This window comes from Centroberyx affinis, unplaced genomic scaffold (assembly GCF_046629955.1).
Source record: "Centroberyx affinis isolate AG114_WGS23_722 - 3 ecotype Tasmania unplaced genomic scaffold, CSIRO-AGI_Caff_v1 ptg001340l_1, whole genome shotgun sequence".
Taxonomy (NCBI): Eukaryota; Metazoa; Chordata; class Actinopteri; order Beryciformes; family Berycidae; genus Centroberyx; species Centroberyx affinis.
Genome location: NW_027279837.1, coordinates 83,602 through 95,055, shown reverse-complemented (window position 1 = coordinate 95,055; position 11,454 = coordinate 83,602). Strand labels below are relative to the sequence as shown.

The following is an 11,454-nucleotide window of genomic DNA, read 5'->3' as shown; positions in this document are numbered from 1 at the left end:
GCAGCCCTCGTGAGATTCAACTATTTCCGTTAGAATTACTTCTATTTAACTGTTACAGGGAATCCATGTGGATTTTTCCTCAAACCATTAAGCTTTTAACCAGTAGACAAAGGCCTGTTTAGAAAAAAATGAACTGTTAACAGTTTGTACATATATTGTAGTGACAGGGTTTCTCAAAATACCTAGATACTACATAGAGACTTAGATTACAGGTCTGCGGTCATACAGGTTGACATAAATTACTAGTTTTCATACTAATATGACATGTTGGGGCCTTGGGCGTTATAAACCAGTTGTTTTATATAACTTCACGGCCTTATCAGACAAGTCTCTCTCAGTCAGAAGTGATGCTGCAGCACATCATCATTATCAAGCAGCTCCAGCTCAGTGCTGATGCGGTGAACAGGACGTGAGGGAAAAAACATTTTTCAAACTGAGGCAGGGTCTAATATGAGGAAGTCACGAAACAGAAGAAAATGGACGACATACGTGTGGCTAAGCTTGATGACTTTTTAGCTGCATCAACATAATGAAAAGGGCTTCATGTTTTTGAGTCAGTGGTCGGTCGAGGAGGCAACGAAGAGGCATATCTGGACAAAAACAATGGACGATGCTAGCTTGCTAGCTTACTCTTGGGTGTTTTTCCTCCGGCATAGAATAAGGAGTACACACTTGTGAGGCTTCTAGCTTGGAAGTTTTTTAAACCACTAACCAGGCTGTCCTACTGCCAGGTAACATTTAGCGTCCCTATGCAAAATCTCGTTATGAAAGTAATGTCATTCCGACACAGTAGCTGACTGTTAGCGTTAGCCAACAGTAAGCTAATTAACACAGGAGCCAATTCATCTCAAGCTGGTTGTGAGTTTACATCATAGTGACTAACATTAACTTAGCTTGTTGGATAGCAGTTACATTACAGCGGTATTATTTTGCAAGTAAATGTTATCACACAGGAACAAACTACAAATCATTTAATGCATGTCGAGAATTTGCACATAAACAGCTAAGAGCCAAAAAAAGACAGTATGTCTCACATTTGCAATATTAATATAATCAATTTCTCCTCAAGGTAGCATATTGTCTTTGATTGGCTGGAGTATGAAGTTCATAACTACTAGTTTCACTTAGAAAAACGCATCTAATCGGATAAGAGAAACTGAGGAAGGAGACAAGATGTGGCATTTCAAGCTATTTTCTGTCAGTGTCAGCACATCAAATCCTTTTCACATAGGATGATTTTTGGCTAAATTGTTTGAAGCTTGACCAGGAGTGTTGGCACATCGTCAAATACCTTTGTAAAAAGATACAGTGGTAAACTGTAACAGCGGCCTCATCAAGTCCAGCTTATAGCTACTAGATATGCGTCTTTCATCCTTTTTGGCCGTGTTCAGGCCTGCTTTACCCCTTATCCTGGGGCTGTCTTTGGGATGCAGTCTGAGCCTTTTGATGGTGTCCTGGACCCAGGGGGACACGGATGACTCCTGTGGAGATGAACTGGGCAATGGGGGGCTTTTCCTGGGCATTCACAGAGGAGAAGCCCAGAGAGATTCAAGAGATGGGGCTGGAAATGAAGACTTCCAACCACGCATTGTGCCCTATCACAAAGACCCTAACAAACCACACAAGAAAGTCCTCAGGTGAGTGGGGAAGCCCTCTGTTTCACTGTTCTGTAGCTACTCAGGGGTAATGATGGAGGTAAAACATGCCTCATAACACCACTCTAATGTGCACATGTGCAAATTATATGCTGTGCAGAATTATTGCTGAGAGAAATCTCCCTCTCTGCTGTGTCAGGGATATAGAGGGGCTTTCAGTGAACACGTATGCAGCCAAACCACCATGAGATGTTTTTCATTAAAATGTGAATGAAGCAAATTGTGACATGTTACAGATGCATCACATTAATTTATTCTATATCCTAAAAGGTTGGTCTTAAGAGAGTATTGAGACAATTTAATTTCAAGAGATTTACATTTGTTTGTTCTCCCATTTAATAGGCTTAGGCTAGATTTAAATCTCTTGCAATAATCTAGATGCACAGAGTAGAATATTTAAATGGTCTATAGACTAGAGTTTAAATATTTAAAATCTGTCTGTACACACACACTGCAGATATGTAAGAATAGGACCTTTTTAGTTTAATGTAACTATAGCTTACACATTTGTAGCATACTGTTGTTCCACAAATGCACAAGATTTGCTAATCTTCTTTCTCATGTCTCAAGTCATCTTCTAAAGCTGATTATTGGCTAGAACAGGGTACATATAATCAGTGGAGGGTTTGAAGAACCTGCTCGTTTAATAGTTTTAAGATGTTTTCTACAAGTCCTAGAAGTACTGGGAAATAAGACTGTAGATGAACTTGAAGCAATGTTTCCATGTTTCCCTTTCTTAGTCAACTCACTCAGAATGAGTTTGAGTGTGTTTACATCACAAGACGTGTAGATAGACTGAGGGAAGCTTTATGCTGTGTTTTGATGTCCCCTCTCTCTTTATTCTTTCTATTCTTTCTATCAGGACTCGTTATATTCACACTGAGCTGGGCATCAGAGAGCGACTGCTGGTGGGCGTGCTGACCTCGCGGGCCACCCTCAACACGCTGGCCGTGGCGGTGAACCGCACAGTCGCCCACCACTTCCACCGCACCTTCTTCTTCACGGGCCTGCGCAGCCCCAAGGTGCCCCACGGTATGACTGTGGTTGCCCACGGTGACGACCGCCCGGTCTGGCTGATGTACGAGACGGTTCGCCACCTGCACCAGCACTACGGTTCAGACTACGACTGGTTCTACCTCGCCCAGGATGACACTTACATACAGGCAGAGCGTCTGTCCGAGCTGGTGGGCCACCTCAGTGCGGGCCAGGACCTGTACATGGGCAGGGCAGAGGAGTTCATCGGTGGGGAGGAGAAGGCACGCTACTGCCACGGGGGCTATGGCTACCTGCTGTCCCGGAGTCTGCTGGCCCGCCTGCAGCCGCACCTGGACACCTGCCGCAACGACATCCTCAGTGTGAGACCCGATGAGTGGCTGGGCCGCTGCATCATCGACTACCTGGGTCTCAGTTGTGTGGAGGTGCATCAGGTAAATACACAGAGACGATAACACTGGAACACCAATAGAGGCGTGCATGGAAATAATACACAGAACTGGTTTCATCGATTCAGTGTGCTTTTGTCACAGTTTCATTAGAGTAATATCCAAACTAACATTTTTTTTCCCTCTCCGATGTTTGTGTGGCCCACAGGAGATGACTTATCGTTACTTTGAGCTCGGGAAAAACGCAGATCCGGAGCGCGAGGACAGCTCTCAGTTTAAAAATGCTTTCACAGTCCATCCTGTGTCAGAACCAAATCTTATGTACCGCCTACACAAGCGCTTCAGCCAGATTGAGCTGGAGTGGACGTACCTACAGATCCAACAGCTGCAGGTTTGTAATACTCCACACTGCTTGCTTTTTTTTTTATATTCAAAACGACTATGTGTGCCTGTGTGTCTCTTATCTGATGGGACTACATCAATGGGTTAGTGTGGTGATGAGCCCTGTGTGCAAATATTCTGTTCTCCTCTCCACCGCACACAGGTTTGAGCCAAGGCAGAAATTCCTGACAAACCTAATATTTATACATGTCAGAGCGCCAAGACAAGGGATAGGGTGTTTTGCCAGGGCATGAAGTGTTACATTCCAGTGTCATCTCATTCTAAATTTGATCTAGAGTTAATGTTAAATATACCTGACACTACAGGATTTTCTTTCACAGTGGGGTCAAACATTTCATGAAGGCAAATTTTTACCCAGTGCAAACCAGATGTTGTCTTAATGGATCCCTTTTGATAAGAATCCTATCTTTTTTTGAAAACAATGTTATTTGGGAGTGAGGCTGTATATGATTTTTTTTGTGTTTTCATCAGATGCAGATCAACAACCTGAGTGACTTGACCCCAGAGGGTAAGGCCGGAGCCACGTGGCCCATTGGGATCAACCCTCCTTTCAAACCCAAGACCCGCTTTGAGGTTATCAACTGGGAGTACTTCACTGAAGAGCATATTTATTCATGCATTGACAGCTCTCCCAAGTGCGAGCTGAGAGGAGCTGACCGTGCTGATGTCAACGCAGTGCTAGAGATTGCTGTGGAGCGTCTGAACGAGCGCTACCAGCCCCAGCTACGCTTCCGCAAGCGCCGTCTGCTCAATGGCTACCGACGCTTCGACCCCACGCGAGGTATGGAGTATGTGCTGGACCTGGCGCTGGAGGCCTATACCCAGAAAGGTCACAGCCAGGTCATCGGGAAGCGAGTTAACCTGTTGCGACCTCTCAGTGCCATTGAGATTATCCCCATGCCTTACGTGACAGAGGCAACGCGGGTGCAGGTCATCCTTCCTGTCACCGCTCAGGATCAGGACTACGTGGGTAACTTCCTGGACATGTACGTGATGAACACTTTGGACACCCATGACAACGTTTTACTCACATTCCTGTTCATCTATGACCCCTTCGATGCACAGCGGGTCAGCCAGACTGATGTGTTTGCCGGGATCAAGGCCATGATTGGGGAGGTGGAGAAGCGCTACGGAGACGTGAAGATCCCCTGGATCAGTGTGAAGACGGAGGTTCCCTCGCAGGTCAAGCTGATGGACATCATCTCCAAGAAGCACCCAGTGGACACGCTGTTCTTCCTCGCCAGTGTGTGGACAGAGGTCAATGCCGACTTCCTCAACCGCTGTCGAATGAACGCCATCAGCAACTGGCAAGTCTTCTTCCCCATCCACTTCCAAGAGTTCAGCCCCGCTGTCGTCTACCGTGACCAGCAGCCGTCTGCCGCCTCCTCTTCGTTTGCCTCCGAGGCGCTGCGAGACGGCCGCTTTGACCGCCATGTCTTCGACGAGGCTTGCTTCTACAACGCTGACTACATGACTGCGCGGACCAAGATGGCCGCTGACATCTTGGACAACGAGGAACTGCTGGAGAGCATGGACGTGTACGACATATTTGTCCGCTACTCGGGCCTACATGTGTTCCGAGCAGTAGAGCCGGCGTTGGTCCAGAAATACGTGCGGCGAGCGTGCAACCCGCGGTTCAGTGAGGATATCTACCACCGCTGTGTGCTCAGCAACCTGGAGGGCCTGGCGTCACGCTCCCATCTAGCAATGGCTCTGTTTGAACAGGAGCAGGCCAACAGCACCTAGAGAAGCCTTGACTGAGATGTGGTGCCTTGAGAGTGTAGGAGCCTCAACCATACTGCCTGGACTCAAGAACAATTAAGCAGAATAATGTGAATTATAATGTGATACTTTATTGGTCCACATAATGAAACTCTCTTTTTGAGTAATGTCTTACTCAAGGACTACTACTAGGGCCGACACGATGGCTTGTACGTGGATCTTCCAGCTGAAGACCGATCTGCCTGCTCACTGCACCACCCTACTGCCCCACCAAATCTTGACGTCTGCGTCTATAACTTTGGATCTACCAAGTGTAGACAACAGATGAATTATGAGTCATGGAGGTGTCACTTCATGCCACTCCCTGAACTTCAGACATGCACAGATTACTGAGGAGCTGTTACCTGTATTCCTGCCATAGACATATTCTTTTTGTCTTTTGGGTTTGTCTTTTGAGGTTTTGTCTTGAAATAATTCACGAACAAAGGCCTTCATTGTCAACTGTTGATAATTTGTTTTCCATTGAGAGAAAAAACTTGAGCCATAAGTCTTCCTTGACGAAGATTTCAAAGATATTACTGGAATTAAACAGAAGCCATTGGCTGTCTTTTCTTTACAATATGTTCTTTTTTAAGTGGTATTAAAGACTGCTATTCCACTCAGACTAGTTTCCTTCATTCATTCTGTCCAGAGGGGCAGAAATGCTTACTTCCGTCCCATTAGACAAAATGGCAACTGTTATTAGGATATGTATGCAGTGTGCTTGAACAATAACTTTTGAAGTTATCTGTTATCTGCTTGGCAGAGCTGAAGAAAAGGCAATATGGCAGAAAAATCCTGCGGTCAGTCATGCTAGCCTGCTCATATTCAGAGTAATGCATTTTATAGACTTCCCAGTTTGCCTAAAAGCTTCACTGCAACGCCCTGAGGCACTGAACAGTTTGTTCCGAAGCAGCCTGCCCCGCCTCGTCTCCTCACATTAAGTCAGTAATTCTCCACCCCTGCCCGGGCCTCCCTAGGTTTGGCTAGTATTCTGTACACATATGTCTCTGGGGAATGGAGTGAACCCAGTGCTCAGAGGGAAGGTCCTGTCTACCTAGCCAAGGTCCATGAAGGGGTGGGTGGTTAACCTTCACAGCACGATGGTCGAAGGAGCTGAATGAGCTACTTCACAAGCTTCTCCGCCCCTCTCTCCGAAGGGGTGAGAGGATTGCACTGAGGGCTGAAATACCTCCCCCTCTGCTACCCCCAACCCCACCCCCACAACCTCTCCATGTGAGGGATGTCGGCTCAGGAGAATGGTGGAGTGAAAGAGGCTCTTTCTGAGGTGGGAGCAAGGTTGCAGTCAGCATTACAGCATTGCTGCAATATTCTCTGGAAAGGCCTCGACCTGTTTCCTTGTGGTGAGGTCAGTGAACAATAAAACGCCTGTCTTCCACCTCTGAGGAACGTCTTGCTCATACAGGAAATATAACCCACCAACGAGCTTGGGTACAAAGTCAACACATTGCCTATGCTTAGAGTGTTATTTTAGTGTTAAGAGCAAAGGGTAATGTAGCAGTAAATAGTAGGGCTGCACAATTAATTGCTTGTAATTTGATATCGCAATTTTTGTTTCCACAATTCATAATTATAGAATTCTGAACTATGGCAACCTTCATTTCATTTAACTTGGAATGCTTGCTGTGGTTGAAAATAGTCAAAAGGTTGACATAAGATACACAGAATGCAGTAAAATAATTTTGAGAGTAAAGACTGATTAATAATTGTGATTACAATATCTAGGAAAATAATCTGTATTATCATTTAGCCATAATCATGGAGCTTGTTGAGTGGAGTCCTTTTGAAGTGCCAATTGGCGCAAATAATGTAAATGAAGGATGTGCAGTTTTGATGGTGGTGGGGGTGAAAAATAACAAATCCCGTCAGCGCTTTGATAGAACCGGAAGGCCTGCATCATGCATATGAGCTCATACTACTCTGAAACCCTCACATCAAGTCAGCTCAAATGGTATACTATAAGCCTGTCTTAAACACAGTAATAGCTACGTAATGTAGAGACAGTATGCTCACATTTCGCAGTGTCTCTGTTACTTTGACTTCATGACAAAGAAAATTGTACCTTTTTGCCTATTATTGAATAGTTTTTAGAGAAGTAAGATTAGTGAAGCACTGTAATTGTGCCTTAAATTAGGTATATTTAGGCAAAAATGGCAAAAACGGCTCTAAATTTGTGTTCTTACATTTATCCTCCAGACCTTCAGTAGGCCTTAAGTAAGTTTTTAGCAAATGATTAGTGAATTTAATTTAACTTTAAACTAAATCTTTTAAACTGTTCATACACGTCAAGACCTCCATACATGTCATCATCTTCTATCTGCTTTGTGTAAAGCCTTCAAAGTATTTTACAGTTATGATTATGTTTCTGTAATATTGTAAAGAATATACAAAACCAGAAAGATGACTTGGCTTAGACAAGAACTGGTGAAAATAGGGATTTTTCCAATAGCTGTGTGATGTTTGTGTTTATCCAACAGTAATGTAACTACACTCAAGTGAAAGATTTAAAGTTTCTCACTAAATTCATAAGGTATTTATGGTTAAAAGGCTTTCACACTCTGGTTTGTACTGCTGCACATAATAGCAAGAAATTACTCTGGGGGCGGATGCTGGGGTCAAAGGTGAGACTCGGCATATAGACACAGGAAATTTAAAAGCTAGAAAGCTTGAACGTAATTATCCCTTTTCAAAATTAAATACACACTTTCCTAAGAGGACTAGTCATCGAATATAAAGAGGTGTTCACTGCAGCAGTACATAGTTTTAAAGTTTGAATGAATGAAGTTTGAATTCAGTTAACCAGACCTTCTGCTGCTATTGACAACACATTTCAGTTGTGATACTGAATTTATTTAAATGATGAAACAAACTGCATCTTAAGTTTCTCCCTACAGTCGTGCTCCCCTTTTTTCACTTCATTGATTCATTGATGTGACTGTAGCCCCCTTTGTGCCAAACTTTGTTTGCAAAAAGTACTACTTAATTGGGCACAAGAGGCATGGGGTCTGCATAATGTCCCACTATAATCACCATATTAAACATTAAACCAGTTATGCTTATTAGGTCACTAATTAAGCTAATTAATCATTAATTTGCCAAAATTTCCATGTCAATATAATTTGTCTTCACACAACACGTAGGTGGTATTACAATGAACTCTGTATCATGAAGGATTTAACAGTAGTTAAACAATTTTTTTCATCATTAATATGTAAATTTACACAACAAGGTGCTCCAAAATCTAATCAGATCATCCCTTCTAATAGGAGGAACCTGTGGTGTAAGTTTCTATCATGTGTTCATGAGCTTTTGTTTCATAAGAAAGTGTCGACACAGACAAATGAAAAAAAAGACATTTCAGATATCATGGCATTTACAAACTTTGGCAAGCGCTTCTTTATTTACATCCAGGCTGTCTCGCAATGTCACAGCTGTTTTTCCCTTTTTTCTTTTGTAGAACGTAATCACCAAACAAATTTGCTCTTAAGAGATATACAGTATACAGTATATATCTTCTTGTTGGTGACCCACTGACAACAGTGTAAACAGAGATAAAGAGCAGTTCCCACTCTTTAGAAACACATGCAGGGAGTGGGACAAACATCTCAACAGTACGCCAGGGTTTAATAACATGAGACAATGCCACTTCTCAGAACATCAACACAGTAGTCTGTTAATATTTGTCAGATATTCTGTTCCCATGGTGCTCAAACTGAGGTCACCCATGAGTTGCAGCGTCTAGATTCCTCCACAAGAGGGCGCTAGTGAACCAGTGAGGCTGTATGACAACAATGTGAATGCCCTGGCCATACAAAAATCAATCTGGATCAGACACATAGGACTGAGGTACTACCAATGACTGAAACTACTCGTTGCCCCTCTAATGAGTGCAGTTAACATAATTTAGAGTCCTGTTCTAGTAACAAAAACACAGTTCTGAAAATCACACCTACAGTTAGTTGCTGGTAGGGCAAATAGTTTTTGGCAAAAGTTCCAGAAGGCATTTCAACAAAACCACGGCAAAATGTGACAAGCCCCGCGCTCATCACATTGACTGCTATGCCAGCTTTATATATTTACACGTACGGTTTCAAATGTATTAATTCATGTCCATGGAGCATGCATAGGTCATCGTGAAATCATCCAATCACTTTTGTTTACGCTGAGATAAGAGGTCTCACCCATGACGAAGAGAGTCTCGACAGAGAATTACAGCACAGTGCAAAGGAACCCCGAGAGGTTTCAGCTAGAAACTGACTGCTGAGAAAATTCTCCGTCTGACATTACAACATATACATACAAGTCGAGTGTCATAAAAAAAGTGTAAAATGAGATAGGTGCAGATTACATGTGTTACAGCTACTTAGATTCCATGTAGATTGAAAGTCAGGGAGGCTTTTCCTCTCTTTGTTAAGCACTCAGTCTTATCCCACGATAGATATGAGATGGACCTAAAATAAACCACCCCGACCCCAAGATAGTACACAGAGGAACACTAACATTCCTGCCCTACTAATTTAAAACTTATGGAGCTCCCATACTGCACCAAAAAAAAACCCAACCCCCCAAAAACAAACACACACAGATAGTCTGTCATATACTGTACAGTTGGCCCTCTCAAGGGAAAAAAAAAACATATTTACATTCACATCTCTAATTTAAAAAAAAAACAAAAAACTTCTTCATATTTCTTCTTCAGTTCAGATAGTTCATGTAACTTAAAAGTCGTGACAAACTGGCAACAGTTTTCCAGACCTGGGCTAAACAGTATTTGCAATAGCTTTTTTTTTTTTTTTTTTTTTAAGGGTTTGTTGCATCCTATTTACGGGCCAATTGGATGGGTTTTCCAACAAAAAAAAAACAGTACAGTAAGGGCCACATTTTGACAATCACAGTCAATTCAATAGATGCTTCTGTGATTGATGTACCTGAAACTACCTGAACTGACCTGCTATGGTAAAACCCACCAATCTGGTACGCAAAAACATAAAAGAAATGTTCAGAAATAGTTGCAACTCCTATTAAACCCAGGTCAGGATTTTTTTTTTCCCATTTCAAGGATCATTTACTCTTTTTGTTGTAACCTTTGGTAACACCTTCAGGACATTAATTGACAAAATACTACATCAAGAACAGGCAGTTAGTGACTGAAAAAAAAAAAAACCAGTCAACAAATCACTCTTTCAACGTCCCAACACATTATGATAAAGGCATATTACATACTGGTAGTTTTACTATCCCACATTTCCTTGTGGTTTGGGTGTGATTTTGGGAGGAAAAGATGATCAATATTCTATTAAAACACTGTTATTGGTAAAGAGATTTGTAACTGTTCTAATACTATTGATTTCTGAAACAGTTGTGACTTTCGTGATAATACTGTAGTTCAGTTACATTGAGCCTTACCTTACATTGTTGTAATAATTACAGTAAAAGGAAAATGAATCTGCTTATTAGCTAACAAGACTAAAACGGGACACGTTAGCGGCTTTCCAATTAATGTTTCAAGTTAATTCAGCTGAAATGAAAGAAAGCCACACCTCTGGTTTACAGATAACATGACTCCATTCCCTGCAACCCAATAAGTCACACTGTAATCTTCACTCTGCTGGTGTAATTAATCAGTTTTAACACTCGAAAACACCCCCCTTAACGAGAACAAATGAAAACACACAGGCACACACACACACACACACACACACACACAGTCACACTTAACCCTCAACACCCTAACACAAAACAACTGAACCCCTGCGTGAGTCGGGATAGCAAACGAAGACTTTAAACTCATCCAGAACACAGCGAGGGGGTTCGGGACCGCGGGACTGTCACACACCGTTACATCGTGTACAATTCTGTCGGACACAGTAGCTAACCCCGTCTCTTTGAGATGAGTATCCAAAACACAGTGATGCACAGTAGAAGCAGCCAGTTCTTAGGGTGACCAGTCGTCTTCACAGAGAGAGAGAGAGAGAGAGAGGGAGGGAGGGAGGGAGGGAGGGACATGCTAGTGACTTGTATTTACAGAGAAGAGACCCGCTATGAGGGGAAGGTTCATGTACTAGACGGCGTGTCTGTCTGATGGCGGCCTGCGGTCCGTGAGGGGGGGGGGACACAGGGTCGACCATGCTGTTGAATACATGCAGTGAGCGATGATGTCCTCACAGTCCTGCACAGAAATGAACAAATATGCAGCGGACGCATGTGCAACGCGATCCACCTTACACACACAC

The 11,454-nt window shown here is 43.0% G+C and overlaps 1 protein-coding gene across 2 annotated transcripts; it reads left to right on the top strand.

Moving 5' to 3' along the window:
* The first annotated feature begins 409 nt into the window (after positions 1-409).
* chpf2 (chondroitin polymerizing factor 2) lies at positions 410-5,814 on the top strand. 2 transcript variants are annotated; one of them, XM_071525831.1, is made up of 4 exons: positions 410-1,637; positions 2,518-3,082; positions 3,246-3,428; positions 3,911-5,814. In XM_071525831.1, exons 1-4 carry the CDS (start codon positions 1,360-1,362, stop codon positions 5,183-5,185), a joined length of 2,301 nt encoding a protein of 766 aa, XP_071381932.1. In that variant the 5' UTR covers positions 410-1,359; the 3' UTR covers positions 5,186-5,814. The 2 variants fall into 2 exon arrangements, with proteins under 2 accessions (XP_071381932.1, XP_071381933.1); XM_071525832.1 differs by lacking the exon at positions 3,246-3,428.
* Positions 5,815-11,454: the final 5,640 nt, after the last annotated feature.